Source organism: Periplaneta americana, chromosome 1 (assembly GCF_040183065.1).
Source record: "Periplaneta americana isolate PAMFEO1 chromosome 1, P.americana_PAMFEO1_priV1, whole genome shotgun sequence".
Classification (NCBI taxonomy): domain Eukaryota; kingdom Metazoa; phylum Arthropoda; class Insecta; order Blattodea; family Blattidae; genus Periplaneta; species Periplaneta americana.
This window is the reverse complement of record NC_091117.1, coordinates 201331696-201352988: the sequence shown is the minus strand read 5'-3', so window position 1 is coordinate 201352988 and position 21293 is coordinate 201331696. Positions and strand designations below refer to the sequence as shown.

The window sequence follows — 21293 nt, the reverse complement described above, 5'->3', positions numbered from 1 at the left end:
TCTATCTATCTATCTATCTATCTATCTATCTATCTATCTATCTATCTATCTATCTATCTATCTATCTATCTATCTATCTATCTATCTATCTATCTAACAAACAAAACAACATTATTTACTGGTACTGTTCCTGGTTGCAATATATGACCAAATTCTTTTCAAAATTCTCGACTAAGAAGTTTATTCTGTTGTCTCTCAAAATACATTTGAAAGACGAAAAGGTTCTTTTGATAGCACATGACCTAATAGGTGCAAATTTCATCGGTGTCACTGCAGCAGGTACCCATGATAACTGATAATTGAAGCTTTCCCTCTGGAGAATGAAGCACACATTTTTTTTCAAACCCACGCTTCCTCTGCAATAATTTCTTCAGTCCTGGTACTTGTTTCTGTAGAAGCGAGTCAATGATACCAGTTGCATTTTTCAGTTGTAGCGACGAAGATTCCAAGTACAGTACTCAATATATTTTGGAAGGTCACTGTAACGTGCCTTGAGGAAAGCAAGGGAGCCATTTAAATTTAAGTTATGGTTTATTTAACGACACTCGCAACTGCAGAGGTTATATCAGCGTCGCCGGTGTGCCGGAACTTTGTCCCGCAGGAGTTCTTTTACATGGCAGTAAATCTATTGGCATGAGCCTGTCGCATTTAAACACACTTAGAGTGTTAGTTGGGAGACCGGAGGGTAAAAGACCTTTGGGGAGGCCGAGACGTATATGGGAGGATAATATTGAAATGGATTTGAGGGAGGTGGGATATGATGATAGAGACTGGATTAATCTTGCACAGGATAGGGACCGATGGAGGGCGGCAATGAACCTCCGGGTTCCTTAAAAGCCATAAGTAAGTAAGCAAGCAAGTAGAGTAAGTATGCGATATAATTCTCCGTGACGTCTCCAGTGGATACTCTCAAGGTATTCTCAAATTCGTAAACCAATCGGCAATAGCATAAGATCCACTGAGTCAATCAGTAATAATAATAATAATAATAATAATAATAATAATATTGTTTATTGCCAGAAAAATACAATACAAAGAAATAGTAAATTAACAAAATTCTAGCACTCCCCTGAAAGAGAGTGTTCAGGGGTGAAAGTCATTTTCCCTCGTAGTCATAGTTCGACGAATATTTATTTTCTCAAGTCGTTTCCAGTCTAGCTGTCAGCTATTTTGCCTAAGTTGCTTCCTTAAGATACGTTTTCGTCTCCAAAGGCACTGCTATCGCATCCCAAATATGTATTAGTTTTACAAAGCGAACGTAGGCTATTTCTCTTGTTCCTTCAAAATATGACAATTCGGACTCAAAACGTATTTTTATTCCTTGACAGAGATACTGTTAATATTCTAGAGTCGTCACTCCTACTAGATCATCTTGTGGCATCATAAGGTTACACTCCCCAGCATCCTTTGTGTTAGAAAATTCTATTATTTATTTATTTACTTATTTATTTATTTATTTATGTATTTATTTACCTACTTATTTACTTATTTATTTATTTAGTTATTCATTCATTCATTCAATTATTTATTTATTTATTTAATTATTTACTTATTTATTTATTTATCTATTTCTTCACTTACTTATTTAGTTATTCATTCATTCATTCATTCAATTATTAATTCATTTATTTACTTATGTATTTATTTATTTACTTATTTATTTACTTACTTATCTATTTATTTATTTATTACTTACTTACTCATTTATTTATTTATTTATGTATTTATTTATTTATTTATGAATTTATTTATATATTTATGTATTTATTTATTTATTTATTTACTTACTTACTTATTTATTTGTTTATTTATTTATTTACTTATTTGTTTATTCAGTTATTCATTCAAATTATTTATTTATTTATTTATTTACTTATTTATTTTTATTTAATTATTTACTTATTTATTTATTTACTTACTTATGTATTTATTTACTTATTTATTTATTTACTTACTTATGTATTTATTTACTTACTTACTTATATATTTATTTATTTATTTATTTATTTATTTATTTATCTATCTATTTCTTTACTTACTTATTTAGTTATTCATTCATTCATTCAATTATTAATTCATTTATTTACTTATGTATTTATTTATTTACTTATTTATTTACTTACTTATCTATTTATTTATTTATTACTTACTTACTCATTTAGTTATTTATTTATTTATTTATTTATGTATTTATTTATTTATTTATGAATTTATTTATATATTTATGTATTTATTTATTTATTTACTTACTTACTTATTTATTTGTTTATTTATTTATTTACTTATTTGTTTATTCAGTTATTCATTCAAATTATTTATTTATTTATTTATTTACTTATTTATTTTTATTTAATTATTTACTTATTTATTTATTTACTTATGTATTTATTTATGTATTTATTTACTTATTTATTTATTTACTTACTTATGTATTTATTTATGTATTTATTTACTTACTTACTTATATATTTATTTATTTATTTATTTATTTATTTATTTATTTATTTATTTATTTATTTATTTATTTATTTATTCTGGTGTAGCCTTCTCTTCCATACCACCAGAAATACAAATACAAATAGAATTAAAAAGAAGGGGAATAATATTCGTAAAGGTTCGTGTGGAGTCGCTCTCAGTATTAACGGAAACGATTATCTTTTAGCACATTTCACTACCCAATAGAAAGAATTTTTGCACCGATATGAATTTCTTCGCGTCATTCTCATTCCAATCTTATAGCGACATTCCCAACGTGATATAAATTGACTTTCAATCGTTTCCATTGTTAGGAACATATTTTACTTCTGAAAAAACTTTAATGTTCATGACAACTCCACATATTGCCAATATGCGTTGTAGATGTTAACGATCTTCTTCTGATGCTCCCGAAGTCTTAGCAAATAAGAAAGATGCAATGGCATATATTTTCGGTCACTCCTAACATACCAAGACAACTGCGAATAATATAAAATTATACGCGTAAGTGTTGAAGTTTTAATAACAATTATTTCTTCAGTAATGTACGTAGGCAGAAAATTAATATGTCGAATGTCCATGTGCACAATTCTGAGCGCAAATATTTTTCATTATTATCAATGAGCCTTAACCACAATCAAACCACTTTCAAGCATCAGACATAGCCTGATTGTACACTTAGTCACTTGACGCCTTCGCAATTCCTCTCTTCACAATGTATGCTTCTAAGGCCCAATTGTATAAAACTCCCTGACTAAAGATCAACTTTGATCGAAGATCGAAAAGTAAACAGAGTTCAGACACTTCTTCTATTGTATAAAACTTTTCTGCGATCAAATTACCTTGGTTCAAATGCAATCTAAGTTCACGTGAAAAGGATTTGGCAACATCGCATAAACAGGTGAAATACGTGATGCGCGGACCACGTTATACAGGTTTGTTCAGTGTTGCCAATCTAGCGATTTTAACTCTTTTTCAACAACAATTTCTTTTAACTTTTATATTGCTTAAATAGGGATTTAGTGACCTTTTTAGCACCCCATAGTGACAAAATTTAATCTTTCTTTGTTGATAATGAGAAATCTAGCGACTTTACAACTACTTTTCCGCGACTTTCCGTATTACGCTCTATTGGAGACACTGTTTTTTTTTTGCAATGTAAATAATGGCGGACAATAAGAAGAAGTTTGACTGTTCTCCAAGTTGTTATCATGTTATGGTGTTTGATACTGCTAAACATAATAAAGCTTTATAAAACGACAATTTTCGTTTAGTAATACAGTTAATTGAACATTTATGAATGTACCTATCATATCCATTAATAATTAATGGTTGTTATAGACATAATATAATTATAGGTTATGTTATTTGATACTGCTGAACACGATACAGCCTTATAAAATATAAGAATGTTTGTGTATTAAGGCAAGAAATTGAAATAAATATATATAAATGTACCTAACATATCTATTAATATTAATAATAATGGATATTTTAGTTGCACAATCTGTCACTCGTATATTTCAAACAGAAAAGAAATAACTGAACTTGGATCATCTAACTTAATCGGAGAAATTTCTTCAGTCAAAGTTGACTTTAGTTTGAGACAAATTAATCTCAGATTAGACTTTATACAACACAAAATTCCAAGTTCAGCTGAAACAAGGATCGATTTAACCTCTGATCTAAGATTAAATGATTTATACAATCGGGCCTAAGTTTTTCAGTTCTCCAACACCACTAGGACTACGCAAGAAATGGTTCAGCGCTCAGGTTTGGCCGAGTCAAGTACCGGCTTCACCGGTTCGTACTGGTCCTTCTTGTCTTTAGGCAGCATCCAATGAATGACGGGACTCAAGAGATCGGGATGCATCTTACTAGGGTCGTTGGCACCTGTGAGGAAGCTCACCGGAAGTCCCACAACAATGACGGTGAAACATCCCACCACGATGAGATACAAGTAAGAAAGACGGAAGAGCACAAAGGGCTCTTCAATCTCCAGGTCATTTTCAACACTGAAAGTTAATAAAGATATACATTTGCATGCATTTAAGTATAAGGATACAGTACATCAGGTAGGTACAGACCTGTCTTCGGACAGTTGACTAAACAACAACAGTGTCAACTAATACTTACTTACTTATGGCTTTTAAGGAACCCGGAGGTTCATTGCCGCCCTCACATAAGCCCGCCATTGGTCCCTATCCTCAGCAAGATTAATCCAGTCTCTATCATCATATCCCACCTCCCTCAAATCCATTTTAATATTATCTTCCCATCTATATCTCGGCCTCCCAAAGGTCTTTTTTCCCTCCGGCCTCCCAACTAACACTCTATATGCATTTCTAGATTCGCCCATACGTGCTACATGCCCTGCCCATCTCAAACGTCTGGATTTAATGTTCCTAATTATGACAATGTCAACTACAAAATGAAATCTAGCTTGAAAAACTTTTTCGATTAGCTAATTTTACAATTTAATGAGAATAAAGAAGAAGAGTTATTCACTCTTGTTATAGCACGAGTGATCGAGGGCGGTAGAAAATATTTCATTTAATCGGAGGAGAAATATGATAGTTCTCGTCGCCACATTTTAAATAGCTACAGTCAGTTATTTAATACCTCCCCTAAGCGATAAAATATACAATCGATCTTCTTCTCTTTGGAATACCGTCAAATATGTGCTAAAATCTGCAACAAAATTACATTCTATACTCATTGTTACGTCGTTTGGACAATGGACAAGCCGAGAGAAGTAGATTTCGTAAAATGATTCAGCTCTTCAAGTTATTGACATTAAGCGGCAAATTAACATAAGGTTACGTTAATTCCAAAACCTCGTAACTGGCTCGGATGTCGATTTTCACTTTTTGTGCGTTTTTGATAGTATGTCCACAGATAAAGAAGTTAATAATAGCCCAATATTAGCGCTAATATCGCAGTTTAGTATATACAGTCACGAAGCTCAATACGTAGGAAATATGCATCCATAGATAGTTGCTAACCACTAGGATTGCTACTATCGCCTCATCACAGACAATGCGAAATAGTATCTGCACAATCTATTGTTCCTAGTACCTTCACCAACTCATGCTTCGTGACTGTATATTAGACTGTGCTAATATTTTAAATTAAACTTCCCTGTTTTGTCAGTAGATGGCTTTGTGGGTATAGCCTACTTTCAAAAACGCGCAAAAAATGAAAATCGACATCCGAGCGAATTACGAGGTTTTGGAATTAAGGTAACGATAAGGATTTAATTTCTTCCAGTTATACCCAAAAACAAAACACATAGGCTACGTAAAGGAGAAGTTTAATAAGAAAACTTGACAAGATGTAAAATTTTGTTTTTAGAGAAGTGCAGCATAGCTAATATTGCCTAATGTTAATAAAGTGTGGAATAGTACTTGTAGCTTTATAAATTTTAAGTATTCCATAGATATTATGACAATCAAAATAAAAAATGAAGCTGTGCTAGCTTGCAGGTAGTTTTTCTCGATGCCTTCAAATGAACAACAGTATTCAGCGACATGATACTCGTGCGCGTTTTGAGAGAGGAATAACAGATTTCCTTAACAAAATGTTCCCTGGTAAATGGATTGGAAAAGAGGACACTTTGAACGACCGGCTAGGTCACCTGACCTCAATGCTTTGAGTTTCTTGCTCTGGGACCACATGAAGTCCAGGTTGTAGTAGGATGGACCAAAAAATGCCGAAGAACTGAAGAAAGGGATTAGAGATAAGATGCAACAGAGAAATTTTGTGACTGTAGGGAAGACAATCGAGAGGTTTCATAATAGGCTGGAACGTTGGTTGTCTGTGATTGGTTCTTTTTTCGAGAATCTTATATAAAGATTGTAAAGGATGCTTCTGTTTAATATTTTCCAATTTTATTAGTGATTGTCAGGCAAATACTTCAAAATGTGTGTGTAAAACTCAAAACTTTTTTTTCGGCCTATAATTAAGATAACCTGAAAAATATTTATTTGCATACTTAAAATGTAATGCAGATTACAAATATGTTGTTGTTTTCTAATGCCAGGCGTTTGACAATAAAGTCATTTGACCTCTTGCACTCCAATATTTTTCAAAGATATTACCATGGCCAGCCACTGAAGCACAGATTTTGAGGTGTTCCGAATCCATTTCTTGGTTTGAGTTGCACAATGGGCAGTGAGGGGACTGATTTATTCCAATTCTATGCAGGTAATTTTTACAAATATGTAAAAATTAATCTATTACGTCATTTGTTGCCTCTGAGCACGATACTCTTTCTGGGAGTGCTAGAGTGATTTTTATATTAAAAAATATCTAACTTATTTTTGTTCTAGCAATAAATTATTATTATTATTATTATTATTATTATTATTATTATTATTATTATTATTATTATTATTATTTAAAATATATTTTTGTCACACCTGTAGACCTGTATTACATAATATCACTTAATTTATTTCCAATAACTTTAGCATACAACATTTTTGTGATAAAACTGAAAAAAATAAAGCTATAAAAATGAGCCACCGGCGTGGCTCAGTCGGTTATGGCGCTTGCCTGCCGATCTGAAGTTGCGTTTGGGCGCGGGTTCGATCCCCCCTTGGGCTGATTACCTGGTGGGGTTTTTTCCGAGGTTTTCCCCAACCAAAATGTGAATGCAAGGTAATCTATGGCGAATCCTCGGCCTCATCTCGCCAAATATCATCTCGCTATCACCAATCCCATCAACGCTAAATAACCTAATAGTTGGTACAGCGTCGTTAAATAACCAACTAAAATAAAAATAAAAGATAAAAATGATATTTCATACTTGCTTTGCACTCTGTACAATGATGACCAAACTTACCTGTTAATTGGCATGGAAAGACTGAGTGCCTCAGTCAGATTAACCATTGTTGTAGTGGCAGCACTGTACAGTACTGAATCTGTCGTGTTAAAGTCTTTGCAGCCCTCTGTGGACATGGGTTTGTAGGGAAATTTGATGGCGCCTCGGCTAATGGATTTCTGAGTGCCAATCACGAGCCATCCAACCACCAAAAGACTCGACATTCCACCAACTAAAGCTCCCTAAAACAGAAGATAGGATAGCAATGTATTTATAGGGCTATCGGCATCACGGTGCTTTTCTATGCGGATGACGTGAATATGTTAGGAGAAAATCCACAAACGATTAGTGAAAACACGGGAATTTTACTGGAAGCAAGTAAAGCGATAGGTTTGGAAGTAAATCCCGAAAACAGAAAATATATGATTATGTCTCGTCACGAGAATATAGTACGAAATGAAAATATAAAAATTTGAAATTTATCTTTTGAAGAGGTGGAGAAGTTCAAATATCTTGGAGCAACAGTAACAAATATAAATGATACTCGGTAGGAAATTAAACATAGAATAAATATGGGAAATGCCTGTTATTATTCGGTTGAGAAACTTTTATCATCCAGTCTGCTGTCAAAAAAGCTGAAAGTTTGAATTTATAAAACAGTTATATTACCGGTTGTTTTGTATGGATGTGAAACTTGGACTCTCACTTTGAGAGAGGAACATAGGTTGAGGGTGTTTGAGAATAAGGTGCTTAGGAAAATATTTGGGGCTAAGAGGGATGAAGTTACAGGAGAATGGAGAAAGTTACACAACACAGAACTGCACGAATTGTATTCTTCACCTAACATAATTAGGAACATTAAATCCAGACGTTTGAGATGGGCAGGGCATGTAGCACGTATGGGCGAATCCAGAAATTCATATAGAGTGTTAGTTGGGAGGCCGGAGAGAAAAAGACCTTTAGGGAGGCCGAGACGTAGATGGGAAGATAATATTAAAATGGATTTAAGGGAGGTGGGATATGATGATATAGAATGGATTAATCTTGCTCAGGATAGGGACCAATGGCGGGCTTATGTGAGGGCGGCAATGAACCTCCGGGTTCCTTGAAAGCCAGTAAGTAAGTAAGTTAGTATCGACAGCATGGTTTTTTGTACTCTTTGATTACAGATACTTTGGAATGGCATGGAATGGAATTTAACTGAGGGGGACACGGATGGCCCAGCACTGCGACCTATTGACATCTATTGCGTTAACCCTCGATATGGAATGATTTGCATGCCACAGATCCCCTACGCGCACCGGTCCCTACAGCCGACAGAATCCATATTCCATTTCTGCTTCGGCAAGTTTCCCCAAAGCCCCCTGGCGGTCCGAGGCGAAACTCCTCCCACGAGTAGGTCCGCCTCGGGTGCCATTGCAGAAGCCATCCAACATCATTGAACTACATTCCACGGAGGCTGGTCGAGAGAGTCAGCAGTTTCGGGAGGCCGCCTGTAGAGTGATCTGAAAAACCAGAAACGGGATGAAGAGGAAAGGATGATGGGGGAGGAAAGGAAGTAGCGAAGATGAGTGGGGTTCCAATCGCCTGTTAATGTTACTGATATTCATCCATAGGAGTGAGGGAAAAACCCCGAAAAACCTTACTCAGGCAACTCGTCCTAATCGGGAATCGAACCCGGAACCGCTGAATTCGGAGTTACACTCGCTAACCCCTCAGCCACAACGGTGGATATACAGATAACATACATGGAGGAATGAAGATAAATAGCCTACTTGAAATCAAATGTATTACTTGAAAACAAGTACCTACCTTCGTGTTAGCCCAAGGAAAAAACATTCCCAGTGAGAAGAGTCCCAGCATGGCTCCGTTTGTAATTCCGCTCAAAGTTACACTGGCCTGCAAAAGAACGCAGTGTCTCAATTTCATTAGTCTGATTCGAACCTAATATGTGGGGTTCAGAAGCAAAGGGGTGCAAGTGCGTTAAACTTAGTTTTGAGAAAACGTACTTCAAAGTTAAGAAGTTATGAGAAATTCCACATAAAGTCTAAGTTTATTTTATTTTCTATCATGGTTAAAGAAGATATCAAAATGTTTTTGAGTCCATGTAAGACAATCTGAAGCATAAAGAAATCATGTTAATAATAATCAACAAATTACTTCGAATTATGATATGAACTTATGGTTATTTATAACAATCTAATTTTAGTAAAACACAATAACGGAAACAATCTGGAATTAGAAAGTTTTTGCGTTTTTACTGTTCATCATAATCTGATTCCACTATTCGATCTTTATTTTCCCCATTTTTGTCTCCTTCATCAAAGTCCAGGGGTGCCATTTCCTTGTGTGGAAGAGATTGATAGAAGGGATGATGCATAGGTGAAATAAATGAAAGTAAATCTATGAGATTTCTATATTTTGCGATTATGATCTTCAGTGGATCTTTGTAAAACTTTAGGTGAACTTTACGAAGAATTCTACCACGCTGCCCACGATTTTTGAGGTCAAGTGCACGAAATCCCATGTCTTCATTGAGTGTTGTCTTGTAGGAGAACTCATATAGCGAATTCTTCTCGAAATGAAACCAAACCGTCTGGCGAATTTCTTTCACCAATTCCTTGATGTATTTGTTCATTTCTTTATTAGAGAAAAGTCTTTCTTTGTCATTTTTACAACCGAAAATCGCTTGCTTGCCTTACAAATCATTTCAATCCAGTCACTGGGGACAAAAATGTATGGTGTCCAATGTCAGCCACTGAGATACAAGTGCACTTGTACATAAACATTATGTCAGCCACTGAGATACAAGTGCACTTGTACATAAACACTTCCCTTGTTGTTGGTAACTTAAGTTTTCTTGACACCAGCAGAGATCAGCACTGGTTCGATATTTATTTATTCCTGAACATACAACAGGCATTCGACACAGTGTGACATGACGGTCTTCTTTACAAACTATAGAAAATTTCAATTCCTGATGCATACATACATTTTATTGCAGACTACCGGAAAAACAGATCATTCAGAGTGCGATAAGGTAATTGCCTTTCCAGTTCAAGACAAATTGAAGCAGGAGTTGCTCAAGGCTCTGTTCTGAGTCCAATTCTCTACGCTACATATGTTCATGACATTCCCAAGCACACCAACTGCCGACACGCCTTATATGCGGATGATACAGTCCTTTATACAAAACTTCACATCAAATGTACTTTACAACAGATGCAAGAAGCCTTGGACTTACTCACCCAATGGTCTACAAGATGGCGACTAAAAATTAACGGTGAAGAAAGTACAGCAGTGGTTTTTACAAGGAGATTTCCACGATTATTACAACCGCTCTCTGTTCAGAATCAACACATCCCCCTCAAAACAACGGTCAGATATCTTGGTCTAGTACTGGATAGTCGTTTGACATACAGACAACATATACGGTTAATACGAATCAGAGCTTTGCAAAGATTCTTAGCATTATATCCAATACTTAAAAGCTTCATTCCCCTCAAAACCAAACTATTGCTGTACACACCACTTATACGATCATACATGTCCTACGCGTCAGAAATTTGGGCTCAAACCCATCCCCGCCACATCAAGAAACTCGATGCCATCCAAAGAGCTGTGTGCAGAACCATCACAGGAGCTGATTTTTACATTACTAACGCACAACTGTACAGTGACCTGGAAACTGAGAGGATAAAAAGAAAGGAGGGAGTACTTCAAGCAAAATATGCTTGAAATCGGTGTGACGGATATGACGTCAAACTATACCTTTTACGCCCCATAATCCACCGCGAAATACCGCCAACTGCCAAATATTAAATTGCTACTACCGGTTTTGGTCATACGTAAACGAATTAGAATAGATCTGGAGGTAACAAGACTACTATCAGATTATTATATCAATGTATGTTTCACTATTTTTTTTTATCCAATGCCACCAGGTTGTCTTTTCGACAGTATGTTTCACTATATATTTATTAAAAGTGTTATGGTTGTGAAATGGACTGAATACTTCATTTCCGCATTATTTCTGTTATCACGAAGGATGTTGGCATTCCTTCATATGTTAAAGCATAGGGGGACACATCAACGGACATATTCTACAGTTGAGCCGAACAGAATATTAGCGTATTTATAAAAAAAAATAACTCCTGCTGAATTTGACTACACTTTTGAAATATTCACAACACGAAACAATTTGTAATCGTAATAATATGAACAAAACAGCTGATAAACACACCGGGAAAAGAGATGAACTATGGGTAATTTGACGGCCATACTAGTACACCTTTTTGGTTCCACCGTTTCAAGCTTATGGCCCGGGGTTGCCTGGAAATTATTTATTCAGTGACTTACGTAAAAATTATCTTCAGAAACTACAAACACATCCTAATCCACCTATTAAACCATAATTACACATAGCATTCAGTGAACAATCAAATAATGTTAACTTTCCTGCAAAAATCATTGACTCTGAAAGTTTACCTACATGTCCAGCTTACCAGTCTCCGTTTCTGATGGAGAAGATGGTCACACTTCATTTACGTACTCATGTTATAAGCAATATTCTTGTTAAGGGAAGGGTCCACGTGACCTGGAACTTGTAATATGTGTCTTTATTGATACCACCAAAAATAAATCTATACTAATAATAAATCTGTAGCCGAAATTTTTCTGGTAATTTTCGATTTTCCAAAAATAATTGGTCCTAACATATATAATTAACCACCCTGAAACCGAAAATCGCTTTTTTGAAATTTTTGTTTGTATGTCTGTCTGTCTCTGTCTGTCTGTAAGTTTGTTACCTTTTCACACGATAATGGCTGAACGGATTTCGATGAAAATTGGAATATAAATTAAGTTCGTTGTAACTTAGATTTTAGGCTATATGGCATTCAAAATACATTATTTAAAAGGGGGGTTTAAAGGGGGCCTCAATTAAATAAATCGAAATATCTTGCTTATTATTGATTTTTGTGAAAACTGTTACATAACAAAAGTTTCTTTAAAAATAATTTGCGATAAGTTTTATTCCTTGAAAAATTTTGATAGAACTGATATTTAATGAGATAAATGAGTTTTAAAATTAAAATAACTGCCATCTAAGGCCGTGTAATGAATTAAAAAACAAATGACTTCGTCTATAAGGGGCCTTGGACAGCAACAATCGAAAGTTATGAAAGATAGCCTACAGAGAATGTTTGTGTGTTTGTATGAAGTAATATCGGAAGTTAAATTAACCGATTTGTATAATTAATTATTATATCATCATTGGAAAGTGTAGTTCCTCTAGATGGACATAATGCTATAATGTTATTACAGTAACTTCTGGTTGCATGTAATAAAAATTAAGAAACAGGTTAAAGGAATTGTCATTGCACCAAATGAGTGTCTCTGGACCAAAATGATCGCATTTTAATTATTTGGATGCAATTTAAATTAAGTAACATATTAAACGATTTATCCTTCTATCAAACACGAATGTTCCCTGGATAAAACGTCCTATTTTAATTATGTAATTACTTTATATTTATTTCTAAGGGTGCAGCGGAGCGCACGGGTACGGCTAGTAAATAAATAAAATAAATCCCTTTACTAGAACATTTTCAGACGCTTTAATTAACCCAAAGGTGCACTTAAATCATTTTTCACAAATTTGTCACTTGTACCCCTTTGCTTCTGACCCCCTCATATGTAAATTTATTGCTTCTCTTGGTTTTATACGAAGCTGGCAATGGACTAATCTATATTTTAGCAGTGTGTGGCGACGTTTATGTTAATGCTTTCAGTACAGCCTCTAGTAACTGTACCTGTATAACGTTTCCCATTCTCTCAATCATGAAGACGAGAAAGATGCAGATGAAGCCGACAATGCACACGGTAAGTTTCATGATGACATTGACGCAAGCCTCGCTTTTTTTGTCGGTCGGAATCCAGCGCGACAGGAAGTCCTCGTATATCGTGCCGGAGAGCGTGTTCAGACCTGTGGACATAGAGCTGAGACACAACGCTCATTTCAGATTAGGCTTACTCTCAAAATAAAAGTGTCTAGTATCTACGCCAGCGGTGGCAAAAATGTAATCGTGCGCCGAGCCACTGTGTAATCTGCAACGTGCATAGCACCTATAGAGGGAGGCGGACACCCGAAGGGGAAGTGAAGCAACTGTCTGACTTATTAACCCTTTGAAGCATAGTGGTTATTCAGAAGAACCACCGTTTTCTTTCTTTCTAAATTTTATGGCACAGATATTCCACCAAAGAACCACCTCTTGAGTATACCTAGAGGTTCCATCTGTGTTTTGAAATTGTGTGCAGAGTTAAAATGTTGAAAAAAATTGACTGAAACTTTGGTATGATCCATGATATGAAAAACATAAACAATTAATTTGTGCTTCAAAGGTTAAAGAATTTTCATTTTCCTTACGTCAAGCACTTAAATATAATTTTATACAGTACAAGGCTACAAACTAATGTTTAGTACGTGTAACGAAGAAAGAAATGAACAATAAATGAACAATATCACAACCTATAGTCCCGTCGCTCTAATTTCCGGCAGCCAATCATGTTGCAAGTCGGCTACATTTAAACGTGTGCGTCTTGTGATTCGCTGATGAAGATGTAAAGCATTTTCTAAGGCTGGATAAATACTTAATATATAATCGCCCGCCATTTTAGCTCTTTCGTTGGCGTTCGCAGAAAGCACACGAAGACGTTATTTTCCGCTGAATTATTTGCTGAATTACAGTGCGTTTGATTTATTATCATAGGAGCTACGACATGATAATGTTTAACGGTGTGGCAAATAGATCCCTCGTCTGGTAGCTCGGCAACGAAAGAACAAAAATGGCAAACGATACTACCTACCTAGACTTTATAGAGCCTTGACTTCCTAAGACGTAAGCAAAGAGGAGGAGTCACGCCGGAAATAACAGCGTCGCGACTATAAAATTAATTGTCTTCAGAATGTCTCTGCGACAAAGTTTCAAAATCAGGAATTATGTCACTTACTGCCAGTCGTAGTTGATCACGAAGGTATTTGTCTGTCAGTCGTGATCTAAATTTGGTTTTTACTATTTTAATTGTTGAAAATAATTTTTCACAGACATAAGTTGTAGCGAAGATGGCTTCAAGAGAACAGGGGAAAGAACGAAGCTTCGGATATTTATTTTCTGGCGAAGATTTGAAAGTTCAACATTTGTCAAGTCCTTACATCTAGCTTTCATTTGACATCACATAGTAAATCAGTGAGTTCAAATTGAGGAGCTAAACGCATTATTCGTACATCTGCTGAAAAAGGGTCGACGTACAGAGATGATGGTGATGATGATGATGATGATGATGATGATGATGATGATGATGATAACAACCTTTTACTGTTTCATCAGTAACATGTAGTATAATGCCGTTTTATGTTATACAGCCGTTTTCCTGGTAATACTTGTGAACAAATCATACATTTAATATTCTCATCATATTGACAGCAAAAAAATGCGTCCTCCCATCCTACTTGGAACTTTCGTACATTGTTTCGAGAGAGGCATAATATGCCACTCGCAGGTCAGAGACAAATACAAATGGAACGGAGTTTGACTCCAGTGAGTAAGAGGGTGGGGGTTGGCGGAGGTTACAAGCAAGCGAAATGCACAGCTATCACTGCGAGCCCACAATGACTCGCGAGTCATGTTCTCGCCACGGCTGATTCTACGCATACAAGAAATTGAAATAATATTACCATATCTTTTTCATAGGGTATTTTTAACTGGTCAAAATGTGTTTCGAACAAACTGGTCAAGGTGACAACATATTCAGCGACAAAGCGAAATAATTGAATACTAATCTAATTCAATAAAAATCATACAAGGTACAGATAAATTGCACATTTATTGATGCAACAATCTATGTATTACCGAATGTAATACAGAAACAAGTCATGTAACAGAATAACTGTAGCTAGTCGGCGATGTATGCAATGGAGAGGGAAGGAACTGGCCACTCTACCCCATTATCTTATGCTTAGTTGCCTCATTAAGTGGTGCCTGTTGGTATCACTTGTGAGGTTCTCACCTGTCTTCGGACAGTTCACTAAACAACAACAACATACCTTAATGCTGCGCAGAAGACACCTGCGACAAAGAGACCCGGAAGACCTGGTATGTGAGAAGCGACGTCCATCACGTAGTATGGTAACAGCTGATCTGCACGGTTGATAGTCTGTTTGGACAACAAAGAAAAACACAGGTATAAGATAATAATAAGACTGAGTAAAAGGATAGTCTTGCTTGAGGATCGTGTTCAAGGAAATTTCTCTAATTAGCTCTAACTAATAACTAACGTAAGTATAATAATAATAATAATAATAATAATAATAATAATAATAATAATAATAATAATAATACTTACTTTTCTGAAGTATCTTAGCAAAGTGCATGGAAATTATCTTCAGTACTACTAAATCTGCATGGTTTGCATGATGATGATGATGATGATGATGATGATGATGATGATGATGATGATGATGTACACATTTTCTTGTAGTTGTATTACATTTCTTGTCATATGGAAGAGAAGGCCTGATGGCCTTAATAAATAGAAATCAATCTGGATCTTTATGTCGCTGCTCAGTAAAATTACAAACTCTTCTTGATCTTGGAAAGACTGAAGAAAGAATATTTATTTATTTATTTATTTATTTATTTATTTATTTATTTATTTATTTATTTATTTATTTATTTATTTATTTACTTATTTATTTATTTCATTCATTCATTCATTCATGCATTCATTCATTTATTTATTTATTTATTTATTTAGTTAATTATTCATTTATTTACTCATTTAGTTATTTATTCATTTATTTATTTATTTAGTTAATTATTCATTTATTTACTCATTTAGTTATTTATTCATTTATTTACTCATTTAGTTAATTATTCATTTATTTACTCATTTAGTTATTTATTCATTTATTTACTAATTTAGTTAATTATTCATTCATTTACTCATTTAGTTAATTATTCATTTATTTACTCATTTAGTTAATTATTCATTTATTTACTCATTTAGTTAATTATTCATTTATTTACTTATTTAGTTAATTATTCATTTATTTACTCATTTAGTTTTTTTATTTATTTATTTACTCATTTAGTTATTTATTTACTCACTTAGTTCTTTATTTATTTATTTACTCATTTAGTTATTTATTTACTCATTTATTTATTTATTTACTCATTTAGTTATTTATTTATTTATTTATCTGTTTATTTATTTATTCATTTATTTATTCATTTATTTACTCATTTACTTGTGTATTTATTTATTCATTTATGTATTTATTTATTTATTTATTCATTCATTCATTTATGTATTTATTTATTCATTGATTTATTTATTTATTCATTTATGTATTTATTTATTCATTCATTTATGTATTTATTTATTCATTGATTGATTGATTTATTTATTTATTTATTTATTCATTCATTCATTTATTCATTCATTCACTCATTCACTCATTCATTCATTCACTCACTTACTCACTCACTTATTTACTCATTTATTTATTTATTTATTTATTTATTTATTTATTTATTTATTTATTTATTTATTTATTTATTTATTTATTTCGTCATTGTAATCTGATAGGGAGATACAGAATGTCTTGATTGAGCTGTAACCTGACATATATATAGAGTGTCCCGACAAGAACGCCGGGTTTAATAATATAAATAAATTCAACAAAACAGATACAGTTCCACGAACTCAACAAGGCATTTTTATTTATTGGATTGGCGACACTATTATCTGTTCTGTTACTGTTTCTTTGGATTTATTCACACTATTAAATCCGGCATTCATGTTGGGATACTCTTTGTAATGAGTTGGATAAGGACATTACCTTGGTGGTGAGCGGGTCGCAATCGTGGTATTGTGCATGGATAAGCAGACCTGTTAGGCAGCTTACGGATTTACACCAACAGATTCCAACGCAGAAGATCAACAGAGCCCTGCAGTGCCAAAGTAAGTCCTTATTAAATTCCATTTTGTAAAAGGCCTTCCCACTACAGATATACTATTGCATCTCATTTTTTACTTACTTACAGGCCCAATTAACATATGGATATTCGTTTAAAACTACTACAAAATGAACGAAGTAAAATTTATAGCCCAAGGTTATAATACATGTAGACCTATACACGGTGAACCATAAGTAATGTCATTAATTTCAGGGGGTTATTCTTTGAGATATTTCAAACAAAAAAGTACATTATGCAACGAGCCTATAATGGTAGTAATTAAGACGCGAGTATGTTTATGAAACGAGTTTCATAATTTTCATACGAGCGTCTTAATTACTACCATTATAGTCAAGTTTCATACGACTTTTTATGCTCGACCATATTTCTAACTTGAAATTATTGAGAAGTATTCATGTTATTATCTGACTGAGAAGCGGAACTGACCTTGTGCAATAGCTCGTAAATTGTGAGATGTGCGCAGACGCGAAAGTATTGATTTTTTCCGAGGAACAAATGTCCACATTGACCTTGATATAATCTAGAGAGTAAAATAAACATTAACCTTGATATAACCTTGAAATTGGTTTAGACATTGAAAAACGAGATGACAAATTTAATTTATTTGAATATTATTTACAATTGACGCTAATTATTATAGTAACAGAACACAACCTTCTGCGACAGTATTGGATTTCCAGCCTCCGTGACGTTTCGCTAGTTGTCTTTCGATTGCATATCCGAGAATAATCGATACTTGCGCTTTCATATTGCTACAATGGTGTTTTCTGATTAGTGGAACACCTGAACTTTAATGAATAGGTGTACTTTAATGAGGTCCATTAAAGGGCTGCTACCAGGTGTATAATTACTACATTTCGGCATGGTTGAGCACAAAAATTTGAATACAATTTTGCTCGTTTTTGCTTCCTTTTCGAGAGAAAAAATTGTTTTATATGCAACATTTAATGGCGTGTTTTGGGAAAGCCATTGATTTAATTCCAAATATGCTCAGTCAATTTAAGAAAGCAGTGTATTATGACAATAAGTGATTGAAAGAGATTGTAGTTTTGTCCTTTAAATGTGTAGAAATTTTATCCCAACAAATGTAACTTTTAAAAATTCCGGCACACCGGCGACGCTGATATAACCTCGGCAGTTGCGAACGTCGTTAAATAAAACATAACATTTTTTACTAACTTACCATCTCGCGTGAGAGAGATTAGGAAGTGCCAAGAATCGCTGCATCATGCCCTGATTCACCCCACAGTGAGTCAACCACGTGAAAGTCATTCCAATGGTCACAGTCCAGAATGTGTTCCTAACAAAAGGATTTGGATCCATACTGGAACAATAATGAAACACCAATGGATTGTCTTTATTAATGTTTTATATTATAACGTACACAAAATCTCTAGCATCCAATGAAATTCACTTTCTCATAATAATAATAATAATAATAATAATAATAATAATAATAATAATAATAATAATAATATAATACTAATGTCTTATTATACCTGTACTCTTTTTAATTAATTTACTAGAGTGGAGATTTGTAAGAACACAGGAATTAATGTAGATAAGACATAAGCGTGAAAACCATTTCTGACGACTTCCGATTGTTGCTCTGAGCGCCACTCTTGGGGCAAATACCTTACTATAATAATACCGGACAGCTGTATACTAGTAGCATTGGCGTGAGTGCGAAATATCGCGGACCTAACATCTAGCGGAGGGGGGTGGAATTACGTCCACATATACAAATATTAACATAGCGGGATTCGGACTATTGTTTAAAACGTGAGTTACTAATGTGGAATAATATATGAAACACTTAAGAAATGTTGAATAGTATTTAATCTAAAATTATGACCTTATATCAGAGCTGCATATTATGAGAATATTGCATACTTCATATTACTTTCTGTAATTATTAATTGTTACATATTTTTTCTTTGCTTTAGTGAGACAAAATTAGTTCTGACATTAGGAGTGAATTTACAATAATGCTTTATATACCCATTGCTGACAACTGCAAAAATAAAAATGGTAATATTCTGATGCTTGTAATAATTATTAGTAAAGGCATGTAGACAACAATAAAACTTAAAATTTCCAATATATTTTAACTTCTATTCATTTATTAGGCCTAAATAAAAAAGCTAATTTGTATTGTTCTATCAACACAGAGACAAAGGCATTAGGCCTAATAACGAATTTTGTTGACTCACGTTTTATGAACTGTCGGAAATCGAAAGTACGATTTGGAGCAATTTGTAATGCTGCAATTGTCACAATTATAAACAGCACACATACACCCTGACATTTTAACACAGCACTAATTAATAAAACTATTAACTAGCCCAGCAACAATATACATTGCAGTTGATTACAGCTTATTTCGCGAGTATCTCCACACCGGCAGGTAGGTAGCAGCACCAGCGTCGTTCGCTCGCAAAACTGCTATACTAAAAGCCAGGTTATGACCCGACTAAACCGGAAGCAACGTTCTGTTGGTCTCTTTCTGAGCTCTGTTGCCACAGAGAGCGAGATTCAAAGCGTGTTCAGCGTTTGTCACCGATATGTTTAAAATAACTACTGTGTATAGTTCTCGATAACACTATCTACAATATTAGTAATTAAAATTACTGTTTTTAAGAAAGCACGAGCTAATGACGCTGGTACGAAATGCGACTCGTAATGCACGTGGTACTGCAAATGAACTGGCTACACTGTCTCCGTGATTCCGTTGCCAGATTTTCGTTAGCAGACGACATTTTCATGCGAGGTCCAATGAAAAGCTCCGTTCTCGTTCTCTCCTCCATCCCCCACACTCAACGTGTCATCACTGCACAGGCTACCCCTCTAACCCGCACTTTCCTCTCGCCCATCCAACTACTTCCTGTTTCGTCGGTTCATAACCTGGCTTTTAGTATAGCTGTACGGTATTATTATAGTAAGGTATTTGCTTGGGGTCGTGGCTGAACGCGAAAACATCCATGGAGTAAAATGTGTATTCAGACATTAACCTATACTAGAATGTAATTTATTTACACTGATGTATAATTAATGAATCACCCACAAACATTTTCTATATGCTATTTATTTATATTGATATATAATTAATGTGTCACCTACCTACTTCTTTGAAGACAAAACAACTTTCTATAATCTATTTTATTACAACATTTTCACAATCGCCGCCGAATAATAACAAATAACACCTATCGACAAATACGAATAATATCAAATGAATGACACCTATCGACAAATAACAAACGGCGATCATACATGAAAATATTAGTGTCCAAAAACCACTGCGTGCTGGATCGCATCTTATAGCTGCGTAAACTGCCTGCCCAATCAACGATTATGCGCGAACAGCCACTAGGTGGCAGGTAATGACATTTGCATATACTGATAATGTTAATAGCGGTGGGCACTGCCTGCCACCTAGCGGTAAAATAACTTTGATTGAGCAAGCAGTATAACAGCCATAGGATGTGATCCAGCAGGCAGTGCCAAAAACAAACTATTTATTTAAATTAAAATTATTAATAATAATATATTTTTTATTAAGATTAGCCAAAAAATAGTATGCAATACATGTGTTATGTGCATAACAGACTAACTTTTCCACGATTCTATTATAATGCACTTACCGCGCTTACATCGCAATATACTATATCAAATTTATCATTCTCCTTGCATTATTTCTTGTTTCAATCTAGGCTTACTTGAATCAACGAATACTTTGCGCTTTCTGTGACGTACTTAAAAAATTCTATCCTGTCGCCTTCCAGATTCCTTTGCCACATAACATCCAATCCTCCGACTGCAATGATTCCGAGAATCACCACAACTACTGAGGAACCCATCATTATGATTTGTTGCAACGTGTCTGTCCATACGACAGCCTTAAGACCGCCCTGTAAATACAAGAAAATAATTTTAACATGTCATTCTTAATA

The 21293-nt window shown here is 34.3% G+C and overlaps 1 protein-coding gene across 1 annotated transcript in view; it reads right to left on the bottom strand.

Annotated features, from left to right (window-relative positions):
* Nucleotides 1-2390: 2390 nt before the first annotated feature.
* The window catches only part of LOC138706374 (sodium-coupled monocarboxylate transporter 1-like), a 29718-nt gene continuing 10815 nt past the window's right edge, over nt 2391-21293 (bottom strand). Inside the window, exons 7-14 of the mRNA XM_069835577.1 lie at nt 21097-21251; nt 18524-18664; nt 17202-17310; nt 15405-15514; nt 13114-13300; nt 9113-9199; nt 7322-7542; nt 2391-4490 (exon numbers count right to left, since the gene is read on the bottom strand). Of these exons, the coding sequence (XP_069691678.1) occupies nt 4238-4490; nt 7322-7542; nt 9113-9199; nt 13114-13300; nt 15405-15514; nt 17202-17310; nt 18524-18664; nt 21097-21251 (1263 nt within the window). The 3' untranslated portion in view covers nt 2391-4237. The remainder of the gene's footprint in view (nt 4491-7321; nt 7543-9112; nt 9200-13113; nt 13301-15404; nt 15515-17201; nt 17311-18523; nt 18665-21096; nt 21252-21293) is intronic.